General features: G+C 29.1%; 2 protein-coding genes, 1 non-coding gene and 1 pseudogene across 5 annotated transcripts; 1 reads left to right on the forward strand and 3 right to left on the reverse strand.

Moving 5' to 3' along the window:
- LOC109328392 (protein ETHYLENE INSENSITIVE 3-like) lies at nucleotides 371-12,411 on the reverse strand. The gene is made up of 2 exons (XM_019561841.1): nucleotides 12,400-12,411; nucleotides 371-1,105 (listed from the first exon to the last, which is right to left on the reverse strand). Exon 2 carries the CDS (start codon nucleotides 1,070-1,072, stop codon nucleotides 371-373), a length of 702 nt encoding a protein of 233 aa, XP_019417386.1. The 5' UTR covers nucleotides 1,073-1,105; nucleotides 12,400-12,411.
- On the forward strand, nucleotides 4,749-8,697 carry LOC109341003 (AP-1 complex subunit sigma-2-like). 3 transcript variants are annotated; one of them, XM_019578798.1, is made up of 7 exons: nucleotides 4,749-4,801; nucleotides 7,015-7,101; nucleotides 7,754-7,845; nucleotides 7,941-8,049; nucleotides 8,145-8,180; nucleotides 8,414-8,500; nucleotides 8,590-8,697. In XM_019578798.1, exons 1-7 carry the CDS (start codon nucleotides 4,799-4,801, stop codon nucleotides 8,659-8,661), a joined length of 486 nt encoding a protein of 161 aa, XP_019434343.1. In that variant the 5' UTR covers nucleotides 4,749-4,798; the 3' UTR covers nucleotides 8,662-8,697. The 3 variants fall into 3 exon arrangements, with proteins under 3 accessions (XP_019434343.1, XP_019434335.1, XP_019434339.1); XM_019578790.1 differs by having other exon boundaries at nucleotides 4,759-4,807; XM_019578794.1 differs by lacking the exon at nucleotides 4,749-4,801 and adding an exon at nucleotides 6,574-6,649.
- On the reverse strand, nucleotides 9,245-16,323 carry LOC109328397 (annotated as a pseudogene).
- On the reverse strand, nucleotides 16,246-16,329 carry TRNAL-CAA. The gene has a single exon. It is a non-coding gene; the product is annotated as a tRNA-Leu (tRNA).

Consider the following 17,300-nt stretch of genomic DNA (forward strand, 5'->3'; position numbering starts at 1 on the left):
ATATTTGAACAATAATTCAAACAAAAAACTCTTTCATAGACCTATGATCAAACATCCTGCAGCTGAAAGAGACATAGGTATGTTTCAGAATAAAATTTTTCCAAGGAATATCATATCAGCAAAACTGATTAGAAAACTAATCAACCCAAGTCATGTATAGATAATATAAGAATAAATCAATCATTCAAAAGACAGCATAAGAATTAAAGCCAAACATATCAAAAAAATGAACTGATACCAATAAGAAAAGAAAAGAATAAAACTTTGCAGATCAACAAGGTAATTGAACCAGCACCAATACAACAGCATCAAACAACAAACAAAAAAATTTAAAAAAACCCAGAAATTGTATTGACCAAACAGCTTGAAATTATGAAGTGAAATTAGGTAAACCAATTTGTGGCCACCATTCTTCATTCCCTGTGGGCCACCATGGTGGAGGAACGCCCTTCTCTAACGGGAACCGCCTCTGAGGGGGATCACAGTGCTGCATGAGCGCTGACAAGAGAGAACCCAAGGTTGTGTCCTGTAACTCTTGCAAGGTGTGTGGCATTGGACCAATAGAGTTGCATCCATCATTTTTCCCTGGGATTGCATTATCTGCTTGATACTTGGCTATGGCAGCTGGACCATTGCGGTCAAACCTAACCTTATCCTTCCACCACTCACGAAGATTGTCAGATGCTCCAGTCACTGGTTTTCCCTTCTCGGGAATTATCCCATAAACAAATCCTTGTGCCTTGCAGACCTCCATCATCTTCAGCATGTACTTCAATATCCCATCTTGAGCTCTCGACATCTTTTTCCGCCTTGCTTGTTCTTGGGATTGCCTCTGTTTTGATGCATCAATTCCTTCCTTAGCCTTACTTTGTTCCTTCAATCGCTTATGAAGCATCTTGTCCCTCCACATCCTCCTCTCAAGCTCATCCACATCAAGTTCTTCATCACTATAATCATCCTCAACCACCGCATCTGCTTCGGATTGCTTGGCAGCAATATCCACTTCTCCGAGGGAACCACCACATAACATATCAAAATCGCCACAAAACCCCATGTCTTCAAACATCATCATCTTTTCCTAGGGAAATATAACACCAAAGAAAGCCTATAAGCTTCAGATGAAGCGAGTTTGCTTCAAATATCACCCTCCTTCAGCACTATACACCAACTCTAGTCAAGAAATTCTTAAGAGTTCAAATTTAAAGCACTTTACACCTGTCCAATGCAAAAAAGTGAGGAGAATTAAGGTCGAACTAAGATCAAACAATTTCCCATATCAAAAGCATTAAATATGCACTGACAACGTATAAAAGATTAATGAGCCAGCCAGCTTTTATTAGCAGATAAAATCTTTTATCATCATCAAGCAAAAGTAATGAATATAAGCTAAAAAGTAAAAAAAAAATGGACGTATATAGTGAATAATCAACAAATGAAATCATTGATTTAAAGCATTTGATCTGAAAATTCCAATTCATCAATACACTTACTAGATCAAGGGTATCATATTTGAACAGATCTAAAACATCCACAAATTAAACATGAAAAAACAAGCAAATAAAGAACAGAACATATTTGAACAATAATTCAAACAAAAAACTCTTTCATAGACCTATGATCAAACATCCTGCAGCTGAAAGAGACATAGGTATGTTTCAGAATAAAATTTTTCCAAGGAATATCATATCAGCAAAACTGATTAGAAAACTAATCAACCCAAGTCATGTATAGATAATATAAGAATAAATCAATCATTCAAAAGACAGCATAAGAATTAAAGCCAAACATATCAAAAAAATGAACTGATACCAATAAGAAAAGAAAAGAATAAAACTTTGCAGATCAACAAGGTAATTGAACCAGCACCAATACAACAGCATCAAACAACAAACAAAAAAATTTAAAAAAACCCAGAAATTGTATTGACCAAACAGCTTGAAATTATGAAGTGAAGAGTGAAAAAGACAAGATTTTTATCCATGAGAGAAACCATACCAGAAGATCCAGAAGTGGGTATTGATGTATGGTGACAGAAGAGTCAAATAAGAGGGTAGAAGAAAGTATAGAAAGTAAGAAGAGAAAGAGATAGAAGAGAAGAAGGAAGAGGAAGATGTGAAGAAAGAGAGAAAGAGGAAAAAGACATGGTTTGAAGCATTATCTTAGCTTATAACATTTTGCATTATTATAAGTGTGTGAGAAAGAGAGAGAAGGGTCTCTTTGTAATTGGTGAATGTCAAAGTGGTGGTGGGTCATTTCATTTGTGGGGTTACAACTTTAAATTAAATAAAACCCCAAGATTGAATGAGGTGTATTTTTACTACTTGTGTATCAATGATTTCTTATAGCAATCCTTTCAGGTCTTATTAGATCTTTAAGATAATTAAAATGTTAATTGTTTGATTTTTAGGATTAACATTTTTTAAGAGAAATGATCACTAACTCTGAACAAAATTAGTTTATAGCCAAAATTGTGGGAATACTCTTGATAATACAAAAAAATTATTTGTTTATCTAGTGATATAAAGTCTCACTATATCCTAGGATGACTTAAAATTTAAGGTTTGATTCTTATGAATGAACTTATTAGGAGAGACGATAACACACACTAAAAGAGATTAATTTTTATATGGGAAATCCAAGATAGAATAAAATGTAATTGAAGTGTGAAAAGTGAAGAATATTTTGTACATTTTGGCTTTTATAAGGTTTCTTATGTGTAAGTTTGTTTGGATAAAAGTTTAATTTATACAACAAATTATAAACTAAGGAAAAAGTATAGTTTTATCTATTCATTTTGATTGGTTTTTTTTCCATTGTACAATTTCATGTAGCATAATTATAGATAAATATAACTATAATATAAAAATGCATTCTACACCAAATACACAAAAGGGGATGCTATTAATATTTATAATGTTAATCCTTCTATTTTCCCTCTTAAACTTGGATTAATAATGATAATTAGTTATGTGTTTGTTAATAAAGGTTTGGTGTTACTTGTTTATCTCTCTAACTTTCTATCTTTTTGTGTGGGGACCGCGTGAACCTTATCGTTTGCTGTATAAAATATAGGTGGAGATCTTCTTTCTCATAAAAGTGTATTAACGTGTCACTGCTTATAATTGGTCAGAAAAATAATTAATTATTAAAATTTTAATTTAAATATATTTTTCAACCAATCATAAACAATGACACATGCAATAGCATACTTTGTGAGACAACAGAAATACTCTCATAAAACATAAACGTATGTATTGAGTTATTGCAAGGGACACACTTTGAAATGCATTTAATGTCAAATCTCAAATATACCCTAATTTCATCATTCTATGATTTCTATTTCACTTTCCATTTTTTCTTTATAAAATTCCACCTTACTTCTTTATATATCTCATTTGTATTTGGCAATCTAATAAAATTGATTTCATAATTGATTGTATATTATTATGTGTGTGACAAGATAATCATGTGTGATGTAAAAAAGAAAAAATAAAGTTTTGGACTGACAGACACGTTACTACCATCCAACATACTAGTAATAAATAATCACAAAGTACAAATTATTAAAAATATCAAATAAAAGATGAGAGAAAAGTATATATACTGATAAGTTTCATATATTATCACTATTTTTTTTACTACTGATATTTAATTGTTATTGATTCTTCAAAAAAATATAAATAAATGCTAAATAATATATTAAATATGTATAAATTTTTACACTGTACATAAATATTACATTTACAAAAGATTCATTTTAAACTTTTCCCTTCCTAAAGGGGTTTCTTAATGTGTGGAGGAAAATGGTAAGTAGGAGGAAAAGGTTTTTATTTAAACTTTAACTTTAAATTAATGATTTTATTTGTACAAATTAATGATTTTTTAAGTTCATCACTTATGTATGAGGATAAATGGAACATATATTCTCTTTCACAATTTGACAATTTGTCTCACATCATATCTATCAATTATGATTAATAAAAAATACTTAAGATTAAACTATTAATTATTATTTTAACCAATCACAATAATGACAAATACAATACAATGATACAAATTACGTGACATCAAATGTATTTGCTATTATAAAGGTTGAAAATATAACTTTCTATTAAAAAGGTTTTAACTTATCAATACACAATTAGTGTATTTAACGTACAAAATCATAAATGTTGAGTCAAAAAGTGTTAAATTTTGTCATATTTTAGTTGTTATTTTGGTGAAATACACGCATATTAAGATAATCATTAAATATATCAATTACTAATGTATAATAATATATTTTGAGAGCATACTCTTCACAATTTATACTCAACAATTCAACATTATTAATTTATCTTACATTATTTGATTATTAGATGAATGTATAAATTATTTTCATATAATATTTTTTAATAATGTATAATGTAAACTTTGAAGGAATACTACAAATTTACGCAATTTAATTATATTTATAGAAGCAAGGCCAAAAATGTTTAAATAAAAGATTGTATGTTCAATTATAAATAAAATTTTAAAATAAAGAATTGAAAAAAAAATAGTTTTAAATTATTTAAGTATTTAATTAGTTCAATTATTTAATTAATAAACAAGTATATAAATAATAAATAAGTATCAAATGTTCATTTTCTAAAATTCCAATTAGTTACATAAATAATGAATGAAGAGAGTTATGTATGACACTTAAGACAATAAGGTTCGGATCTGTTAACTATATCAAATTTGGTTTCAATATATAAAGTTATAAACGTTACAAACCCAATTGTGTTCTCCCAAATTCACATCAACATAATCATCAATGGTAATCGTTTTTTCATTCTCAATTGTCACATTCATTTTTAATGTGTCAAATCCCTTGTACATTTTTTATTTCATCCTTTGGAAATTCATGTTACATACATAATTCAATATAATTAATTATGTGATTCATTTCAATGAACCTAACTTGATTTGTGCATCATTATGTGTTTGAGATCACAATTTATGGTTTTTGCTTAATGCAATTCATACCCATTGCTGAGAAAATAGGTTTGACAATGACACATGCAATAGCATACTTTGTGAGACAACAGAAATACTCTCATAAAACATAAACGTATGTATTGAGTTATTGCAAGGGACACACTTTGAAATGCATTTAATGTCAAATCTCAAATATACCCTAATTTCATCATTCTATGATTTCTATTTCACTTTCCATTTTTTCTTTATAAAATTCCACCTTACTTCTTTATATATCTCATTTGTATTTGGCAATCTAATAAAATTGATTTCATAATTGATTGTATATTATTATGTGTGTGACAAGATAATCATGTGTGATGTAAAAAAGAAAAAATAAAGTTTTGGACTGACAGACACGTTACTACCATCCAACATACTAGTAATAAATAATCACAAAGTACAAATTATTAAAAATATCAAATAAAAGATGAGAGAAAAGTATATATACTGATAAGTTTCATATATTATCACTATTTTTTTTACTACTGATATTTAATTGTTATTGATTCTTCAAAAAAATATAAATAAATGCTAAATAATATATTAAATATGTATAAATTTTTACACTGTACATAAATATTACATTTACAAAAGATTCATTTTAAACTTTTCCCTTCCTAAAGGGGTTTCTTAATGTGTGGAGGAAAATGGTAAGTAGGAGGAAAAGGTTTTTATTTAAACTTTAACTTTAAATTAATGATTTTATTTGTACAAATTAATGATTTTTTAAGTTCATCACTTATGTATGAGGATAAATGGAACATATATTCTCTTTCACAATTTGACAATTTGTCTCACATCATATCTATCAATTATGATTAATAAAAAATACTTAAGATTAAACTATTAATTATTATTTTAACCAATCACAATAATGACAAATACAATACAATGATACAAATTACGTGACATCAAATGTATTTGCTATTATAAAGGTTGAAAATATAACTTTCTATTAAAAAGGTTTTAACTTATCAATACACAATTAGTGTATTTAACGTACAAAATCATAAATGTTGAGTCAAAAAGTGTTAAATTTTGTCATATTTTAGTTGTTATTTTGGTGAAATACACGCATATTAAGATAATCATTAAATATATCAATTACTAATGTATAATAATATATTTTGAGAGCATACTCTTCACAATTTATACTCAACAATTCAACATTATTAATTTATCTTACATTATTTGATTATTAGATGAATGTATAAATTATTTTCATATAATATTTTTTAATAATGTATAATGTAAACTTTGAAGGAATACTACAAATTTACGCAATTTAATTATATTTATAGAAGCAAGGCCAAAAATGTTTAAATAAAAGATTGTATGTTCAATTATAAATAAAATTTTAAAATAAAGAATTGAAAAAAAAATAGTTTTAAATTATTTAAGTATTTAATTAGTTCAATTATTTAATTAATAAACAAGTATATAAATAATAAATAAGTATCAAATGTTCATTTTCTAAAATTCCAATTAGTTACATAAATAATGAATGAAGAGAGTTATGTATGACACTTAAGACAATAAGGTTCGGATCTGTTAACTATATCAAATTTGGTTTCAATATATAAAGTTATAAACGTTACAAACCCAATTGTGTTCTCCCAAATTCACATCAACATAATCATCAATGGTAATCGTTTTTTCATTCTCAATTGTCACATTCATTTTTAATGTGTCAAATCCCTTGTACATTTTTTATTTCATCCTTTGGAAATTCATGTTACATACATAATTCAATATAATTAATTATGTGATTCATTTCAATGAACCTAACTTGATTTGTGCATCATTATGTGTTTGAGATCACAATTTATGGTTTTTGCTTAATGCAATTCATACCCATTGCTGAGAAAATAGGTTTGATTTAAAAGTATATATGTATTATAGATTTGTGGTGGTAGTGGTATATTATACGTATTCGTTTGTGTATTATATTAATAAATCTAAGTGCAAGTTTTATTTTATATATATTTTTTGATCTGGTTTTGAATGCAGATTCACTTTGTGCTTCTCATTAGTAGACAAGGAAAAGTGAGGCTTGCAAAGTGGTACTCACCATACTCTCAAAAGGAAAGATCCAAGGTATCTGTCTCTGTCTCTCACTTAATTTTCTAAGTACTCATATTTTAACCCAATATTTTGGGAGGAAAAAATGTATGCATTCTCGAGGTACGAGTTCTATATATTGTCACTACATCACTTACCGTTTATATGTATCATCGTTGACTCTTCAGAACGTAATTGAAATGAATGGTGTACAATGTAATGATTGTGTATAAATCTTTACACTAACAATGCATATATATTATACTCATGCTTTGGATAATAATAAGTTAATAACAATGGTGATTTCCTTTCTTATATGTCTTACAAGTATTCCGCACAAAGAAAAAACCATAGGCAAAACGATTAGAAAAGATTTACAATTCAACATGATTTATGATAGAGAACTATGACATTCTTTGATCAGTGTAGTGATTTGATTGTGGTGTATTTTTATCTTTGGAAATAATAATATTTCTGTACTTATAAACTTCTTAAATAAATGGATTCACATCATTGTATTGTAGTTTTTGTTATAGTGATGACAGTGGTTAGTAACTTAGCATCATAACAATGCACACCAGAATACTGTTTAGTTGCATGTGACATGGGTTTTGCATATTGATTTCCTCTGCTCAAAGTATGTGTATTTGAAGCTGTTTCTTGTTCATTTTCATTTCTTCTTTGGAAGGTAATTCGTGAGCTAAGTGGTGTAATTATCTCTAGAGCCCCAAAGCTATGCAACTTTGTGGAGTGGAGGGGACTCAAAGTTGTTTATAAAAGGTTGGTAACTCAAGAATGTTTATTTTCAGGTTGCTTATGTTGCATCACAAATTGAACTGTAATTGAGAGTCTTTTCTGTTTTGGTTATTGTTCAGATATGCTAGCCTCTACTTCTGCATCTGCAATGATCAAGAGGACAATGAATTGGAGACCCTCTCCATTATTCATCATTATGTTGAGACACTCGATCGCTATTTCGGCAGTGTCAGTCTCATAAACTCTTGAAATCATAAAGTTCTTGGTAAATTGCATACATATTTTAGAGCCTGAATTAGTTTATCTCCTACTTTTGTTTTCAGGTTTGTGAGCTGGATTTAATCTTTAATTTCCATAAGGTGATTCAACTCTTCTCCTGAACACTATCCTCTATTATTCTTATTGCATTTGAATCTGAAATCTCAACATAACCACACCAAATTTTGTAGTCTAATTTTATACTGTAGTCTACTTTGTGATTGATCAGTGTCTATACCTTTTTCGTTAAAAATTTATAACTCATTTAAGTAAGAATGTTAATGCTTTAATGGAAGATAAACATTGAGTGGTAAAGTTGAATTGGTGCTAGCAGGCATATTTTTTATTGGATGAGATTTTGCTCGCCGGAGAAATGCAGGAGACTAGCAAGAGAACAATTCTGAGACTGATAGCTGCACAGGTATGAATGCAAATGAGTCCTTCCACATATCCTATATATTTTGTGACCTTGTATTTAACAAAATTCTGATCCTATGGTATGATTTGCAGGAGGATCTAGTGGAAGCTGCCAAAGAGGAGGCAAGTTCACTGAGTAATATAATTGCGCAGGCCACCAAATAAGAGCTTCATCGCGGATTCGATTAAGTTACATTGACTGAAAAATAATTTCATTTGGTGATGTTCTCTATAAATCTTTAAATAAGACTTTACCTCAAGAAATTTATAGTGTTTTATACCATATGGTATGTTTGGATAAATGGTTTTATTGAAATTTCGACTTTAGGTAGAATATGTGGCCTGGAGTAATCTCTGTAACCAACTCTACCTCAAGAAATAAGATTGGGTTGCTGTTGTTATTGAAAATTTGTTTGCTGTTCATCACTACCTATTAACCAAATTTCAGTTGATTCATTTGGTCAATAATTTTTCATCTTTACATTCTTATATGCCAAAATTATTAATCAGGTAGGACACTTTATATACAAATTGAACTGATCTAAAAGCATTAGTTTACCAACAAGGTGTTGGTCTAGTGGTGTAAGACCCTGCTAGATCCCTAGGATGACCAAAAGGTCAAGAGTTCGATTCATGTGAGCGATACTCGTTGGGAGGGGCAACCATGCACCCCGAAAGAGAAATTAGTTTCTTACCCAAAATGGTGAGAGGATACTCTTAGTAGTACAAAAAAACGTTAGTTTGTTTATTCTCTTTTGGTACATAATATATAGACTAAGAAAGATATACTTGGCATTATAGTGCACATGTTACCCTACTTAACTAGTGAAACTTATGCCTAACACTTAAACAATGGCCTAATACTACAAGACAGAAAGGTACACTTAAACAGAATAAGGACAAACAGTTGTGGCTAGTTTCAGTTATGTTTACTTCTGTTCATGAACATTTTCCCTGTAAGACCACATGCTAGTGCTTCCTTGGGTATGTTTCTGACATTTTTCACAGCCTCAGCAAAAACCACACCCATTCCCATGTGCAAATGAGGTTCAATGTGGCAATCAAAGCCCAAACCCCAGGGTTATCTGCCTTAAACCACACCCATTCCTGAATGGTGGATTCTTCAAGTTTAACTTTGCATCATCTTTACCAGTTTGGAACTTCCCTTCTCCATACCCCAAAATCCAAAAATCATGACCATGCATATGCCAAGGGTGAACCTCACTTTTCTGGCCAAATGCACCCTTTAGATAGAACTTAATGGAAGCTAAGTAAGGAATTTGTGGCAATGATAATGTGACATTGTTAATGGACCATTTAGTGATTTCATCAACTAAGTTTTGTGTGTTCAGAAGGAAAACCCTCCTGCTATATTTTCTTGGAGGTAGTGGTGATCCCTTTGGAGCAAGAATTTTGTTAATAAATGCTTTGCTACGGTCAAAATCATCCCATCTTGGTGTTATAGGGGGTGGAAAAGTTGGTAAAACTGAGTCAGATACTGTTTTGTAGTTAAGTATTGTTAGGCCTTGTGGGGTACCTGGTTCTCTTCCTCTAACACCAATTGAGATCCAATAGTTTTTTTTTGGGTCTTGATTTGTGGTGAGAAGTACCTAATAGCTTTTACCCGAATATATGTATATGTCTATGTCATTAACTATAAATGGTTGAACATAGTTTCCATCTACTTCCACCACCACCAATTTGTGATTCTAGAAAGCACAAGTAAATAATCAAACAGGGTATGTATCAATTCACACTTATGCTATTCACATTAATTATTTATAAGCATGTAATTTTCCTATCATTGATAGTGAAACTAACTACATTGTTAATAGAGAAATTACTTTTGCAAGCTTTTTACTATGAAAAAAGATAAAGAGAATGCATGTTGAAAAGTGTATCACTTGTTTTACTATCTAAAAATAAATTTGTGTAAAAATAGTGTTACAAATATTAGTCTGCAAATAGCAAAGCTGCATATATATATATATATATATAGATGATGGGATGAAATAGATAACATAGATTAAGTTATTTTTTGTCCTGCCTTTCACGGACATACTCTGGTATTTTCCACATGTGACTCACATGCATTGTTCTGTCTCCCTCCCTATAGGACATTTTATCTTTCTAACTGTTGAATTATTACCATTGTCTATCTATTATTTTAAGTTTTGAAAATATTTTTTATATTTATAACTGTATATTATGTTGATTTTTTGTTACTATTAAGGGTATCTCTCCACATTATGGGTAAGAAACTAATCTAGTTTAGGGTTTGTGGTTGTCCTCCTAACAAGTGTCGCTCACAAGAATTGAACTCCTTTAAGCAAGAAATAAAGTTTTTGCTCGGGATATGAATCAAACGAGGGATCCCTTAACTATTACGGAATCTATAGAACGAATCGCACATCCTTGATCTTTAGTCAGCCTGATGATCTAGTGGTGATGTTACATCACTAGACCAATCCTTTGTTGGTATATTATGTAGATTATGATGTGAAATTTCACATATAAAGTTTATATGATGATAAATTTCAAGTGTTAATCACATGAATCGAATCATCATCCCAATATTATCACATGCTATTCTCCCATAGATGTCCCTCCCCTATTAGTCTGTCTACAATTGTCTCCTTTTTCTAGTGAGCACATGTTCAAAAGTTGGTGTATAAATAATAAAATGGAAATCTTATTTAGCAGATAAGGGTGTTAAGATGTAAAAATCAATTGTATAATATGTTAATTAAAGCCTTCCCAATATCATCTTTTAGCAAGTTAAAATTGAAGAAAATCTATGTGAAATATGGGTCATGTGCATAAAACCCTATGTTTATGCTTTGAATTTATTAACATGACTCATTAGACTTACAATTGTGTGTAGGTTCATAAAATCTCTAACTCTCTCATGAATATTAATATAATGTAATATCTATACATTATCGATGTAAAGATTTATACACGGTCAATACAACATTCATTATTTATTTGTTTTACTTTTTTGAATAGTCGATGATAAATAAAAATGAACGATATATAATGAATCAACAGTGTATAAAACTCATATACTATTGGTGTTTAATTTTTTTTCCTGTATTAATACGCATGATTTGATGAGCTCAAGAAATCATATTGGCAGGTTTCAAAAGTATAAAAGTTCTTTGTACATGTTCAACATGGAGAATATAAGGTGCACATTCTTCAGTACCACAAAATTTGCATTGAGGTCAAGGAACATTTGTATTGTCCTCTTCCATTAATGAGCAAAGACTGAAAAACTCAAGTCTAGAACATTAACCTTTTTTTTCTTTCTCATCAAAGGTTGGCAAGTGTGTAATAATAATGTTATTTGGAGAAACACAATACTATTATTGTTTTACAGAGTTAAATTATAGTCCTTATCAAATCTTAATTTAATAACCAACAAGTTGTTGATCTGTGTAAAACTCTATAGATCCCTAAGATGACCAAAACTTAAAGGGTTCGATTCTTGTGAGCAACATTTGTTGGGAGGAGCAGCCACAAATCCCGAAATGAATTAATTTATTACCCAAAATGGTAAGAGAATATTTTTGGTAGTAACAAAAAATCTTAATTTATTCACTTCTTACTCAGTAATATTGTATTAGATGTTCTTACTATAATAAAATTATATCATTGATTAACACATGAATTTTTTATTATTATAACTTGTCATATTGAAATTTTTTGAGCATAAAACTCCACTAAAACAGATAATTTCTAAAATGTAAAAATTTATCAATCTCTAGATCACTTAATGAGTTAAAATCACAATATACTTTATCAAAATAGGAGTAAATACACTTGCATCTAAAAGTTCACACCAAAAGACATAATAAAATCATTCTATTTCTCTATGTAAAATTACTTTAACTTCTCAACCAAGATCTATAGATATCTAAACTTGATAGGTGGACACTTTTTATTTTTTAGTTGTGAATATGTAACATAAAGGTCATCATTGACAATCTTTAAAAATGTAATATAACTTTGTATAAAGCAAAAAAATTCTGCTTGCTAGTTGAAGCATATGCTGCTATAAAGTAAAAAAGTTGGGAGAAGTTAGTTACCCAATTCAAAAAAGATTCAAATCCTCTACTGGAGATGCAAGTTATTACTTTTGCATTTATAGTAAAACATACAAATATCATATCATTATATCTAAATGATAAAAATAATATATTATTATGTATATTGTTTTTAATATATTTGTTTCTTCACTGCCATAAAGATCCTAACTCACTTACATGAGATGAGGCTATGCATATATCTATGCTAGTGTTTCTAGTTATCCTCTTTAGGCATCAGGTTATATTTTGATCTCCAATGAATTTGGATCTCACTCTCAAAATATTCCATTTTATGTTATATTGTTGCACCACAATCACATGTGGGATAGACTCATCTCCCATACTCCAGAGGAAAGTCTTATTTTTCATTTTAATTTTAAAGGTAAAAATGTCTTCTCACTATAAATAAGAGTCATTGCAATATTGCAGGTAATTTTTACTTTGTTAGTTCATAGCACTCTCCTCTAATGATACATAGGTGTACACTATTTAGCTTAGGTTCTCCAACCCATTTGAATGGTTTAGTGGTGAGGCCAATCTCTTGATAATGTGAACTTTGGTGCCACCAATCACTAAGTAAAAGGTTGAACTCACCATCATATTTTTCCTTTTGGCAAGTTCACTATTAGAGAACCATACAAGTGTACCATAATGTCCATGGTAGAAGTATGTACCAGGCTGCACCATATAAATTAAACCACCCTGCATAATTAACTTGATTACACTAAACAAATACACAAACACCAAAATGATGAAATAAATGATAATCATGTATACCCTGTTAACTTTAAATCTGTAATGAAAAGTTTCTCCTGGTTTTATAGCACATTGTGATATGGAAGGTGTTCCATACTGCAAAGCACAACACACAAAAGAATAAGGTGTGGATTTAGGTATAACAAAGATCATAATTGAGTTTGGAAAGGTAAAAGTGGGTCTATTGAACAAATATATCATGTCTCAAACTATGTCTTAAATTATGTCATGCAACAATGATAATAAAGGAAAAATAAAAGAGTAATAAATATTTAATTTTTTTTAATTTATATGGCATGTTTTTATTAGTGTGAAACATGATTTATGATATGGTTTAAGATAGCAGATATATGTTTAGTTTTTTTATTGAGTTTTTTCTTATTCATTGAGAATAAAGTTGAAGTCATCAAAATTACATTATGAAATCTGAGTTAAGGCAAATCTAAAGCAAGATTGAAAAGTTACAGTAGAAATTTCTCCCTTTCATCATAACACGTATATGCATATTTCTAACTATCACTATAATAATCTTTTACTCTTAAGCGGTTCTTAATATTTGGAGGGTAAAGAAGTGAATGAGAATATTACAAAAGAATTGATTTTTAGAAGGAAATGAGGATAATGCTTAAAAGTTATCTTATAAATGTATTTCATGACTTTTAAGTCTTCCCCTTCCCTTTCTTATCCTCCAAAAATCAACTTGTAATGAAATTATAAAGATATTCTTAACGTGAAAAAGGTGACATATATTAAATGATATAGAATTGAAATATTTTCCTTGCATCAAAAAACATCTCAAAAGTTTCTTTACATGATAAACCATTTGAACCTGAAGTTGGAACCAATGATATATTAAGGGTCTTTTTATGAGTTTGATTTTGGAGGGAAAGAAATAGAAATGGAAAACTTAAGAGTCGTCTCACAATTATATTTCATGACTTTTAAGCATTCATCTTCCCTCACTTCCCCTCCAAAAACCAACTCGCAAACAGAACCTATAGGAAACAAAAAAGACCTGTCTAATTCCGTGCCAGTGAATAGCAGTTCTCAGTGTCTAGAGATAGACTTGACTTCAATACTGTCACGACCTGATTTTCGATTGGTGTTCAAAAAGAGGGAGAGTAGTCCATATTATATTATGACTAGTTGCATGTAGTAAACTTGTTTACTTAGTTATTATGGTATCTAAGGGATATTTTATTTTGCTCTTATATATGTTTATGTGCAATAGGGAAATCAAAATTAAGTAGTTATGAATTGAAAATTGATTAATATCGTAGTTTAATTTTTATTAATTGATATTGAAAGAAAAGAAGTAAATCGTAGACCTCCCTTCCTATTTCATGAAATGACAAAAACAATACTAATGACTTTAATGCGTTCTCCACTCAAGCACAAAGAAAAAATTGATATTAATTGCTAAAATTTTCTAATTCACAATTTAGTCTAACTATTTTGTTATTAAATGAATTATTTTAATTAATTCACATAATTAATAGAAAAAATACAATAATATATCTGAAATGTCTTCCATTATTAATAACAATGAGCACTTCTCACTCTACAATAAAAATAGACATACAACAAGACACTTAACCATTTGATTCACAAATTAAATTGATAAAATATTGTTTAATCAATGAGAATAATTTTTACTAGGAAAACAAGTAAATTTTTAAATAATAATTTTAAAAAGCTTTAAGAAATAATTAAAAGAAAAATGGAACATTATTTGTGAATTGTCTCCATTTTTTAGGAGATGGTAGAGACGGTACTAATGATTGTTTTAAAACCAAAATCAAGTGGAAATATACAAAGAAGAATCTAATTTCCTTGTTAAACTATTGAAAATAATATATTTTAAAATATTTTTAAGTTGTTTAACCTTATTATTTAATTGATATTTATGTTGGTAACAAAAAAATTACATGAATGGTCAACGACAATACCATGTTAATGGTATGGAAAATTAACCGTGATTTTTGCATATCCTTATAATGTATACTTATGTGTGTGGTGTTGTTAACATGAAAAGCAATTCACCATTAACACCTGAGTTTTGTTCAATCTAGAAAGGCCCAAAAATGTTTTTAAAAACACTAAGAAGAAATGAAAATATATAACAAAAACAAATCACTGTAATAAAAAAATAAATCAGATGTCATTCAAAAATAATAATAAAGAAAAGATTTTATTTTAAAAAATAATTTGAGTGACAAGATAATTTCAAATTTCTTATTCATAGATGAAGGTTTAAGTAACCTCTAAATCAATTTCCCTCCAAATGTTTTAATTTCCTTTACAAATAAAAATAAAAGGGGTATTCAAATACACTTAATTGACTCAATAATGATTGAATATCATTTCAAAGCTACTAAGACTATCAATGGGTATTGGTTCAAATAGTACATGTTTGATTCTCCTTAAGCAAGTTCTCGAGTTCGAGTCTTGTGGATATAAAAATATCTACTGAGAGAGTTAACCCCTTTACCAGTAGATGTTCCCGGTTCGGGTAAGATTTCCTCCAGTGTGAGGATGTCTGTTGGAAACAACAACAAAAACTACTACAACCTCAATTAAATATTTGGTAATTATGATTTGGGATAAAAATTGACATTCATTGAAGATACTTTAACCTTAATTAAACTATATGGTATTTATATGTTATTATTTTATTTTAACTTTTTTAAAGAGGATCTACAACTATGTGATGTCCGTTATGACCTTGTATGCGTCTTTATAATAGCTAATGACGAAATCTAACAATAAATGTGTTCAGTGTATCATTGACATAAATTATGTTGGAAAGAAATCCCAATTATCAAATATGAAGACATTTTATGAAATCTTTAACTTAACTACTTTAATGATTAAAAAATAAAGAAGCAAAAGACAAATTAAATGTCAGAAGTGGGATTTGAACCCACGCTCTCTTACGAGAACCAGAACTTGAGTCTGGCGCCTTAGACCACTCGGCCATCCTGACTTCATGTTTTCTATTCAACACTTTCTTTATCTATTAACCATTACCGGATCCCCCAAGAAACAAAAGAAAACCTTATTTTTTTTCGTTAGTTGAATTTATTGTTAGACTAAAATGAATCAAACATATACCATGTAAAAAAATTTATGCTGTCAACAAATCATCAACCATTGATTTGTATTACTTGTGTTTGAGAGTCAATAGTGATTAATAAATCATTAGCGAATAATTTGCTGACAGTGTAAAAAATACTTATACTGCCAGTGTATATATATTAAATCCTTTAAAATATATATATTCTTTATCATTAGCAATAACCATAAATATAGTTTTAAATATATAATGATAACAGAATATAAAATGAAAATACAAATTCAATTCTTAATAATGTAAAATATGATAAAACAAAATTGCACACATCTAAATGAACTAGTATTTTCGGGAAAAGAAAAGGAGGTTTTTAGGGGTATTTTTACTTTTTAGCCTCTACTCACCCTTAATGCGTTTACCTTTAAACCAAAACTTGCCTGCTTAACAAGCTTACCAAATGAGTAAAGGTGTAGTATATTTATTGCATGTTACGAATTTTTTCCCAAAAAATAAGAAAGAAAAATGTTATGCTCTTTATTTATTTATTCAGTATTGAAGAAGTACATTCATATAAGAGTAAAGATCATCTCCATTAATGAAAAGTTAAATACATATTTTTCACTTGTTTTTAATGACAAAAGTGTGATTTCATTGTAATCAGAAGAATATATGTGTAATTTAAAGTTACATTTCTCAAGAAGTACTTGTCTTTTCATTAATGGAGAGTATCTTAACTCTTCATATAAATATGCCGTTGAAACTAACAATAAAGCAACATCAAACCAAAGGATATGTGACAACATCTCAAGGTAGCTATAGCTTTCCAATAATCAACCCTGACGATGGGTGCACACAATTTGAGGGTAATGTCAAAACGAGACAAC

This window comes from Lupinus angustifolius, chromosome LG02 (genome assembly GCF_001865875.1).
Source record: "Lupinus angustifolius cultivar Tanjil chromosome LG02, LupAngTanjil_v1.0, whole genome shotgun sequence".
NCBI classification, from domain to species: Eukaryota; Viridiplantae; Streptophyta; class Magnoliopsida; order Fabales; family Fabaceae; genus Lupinus; species Lupinus angustifolius.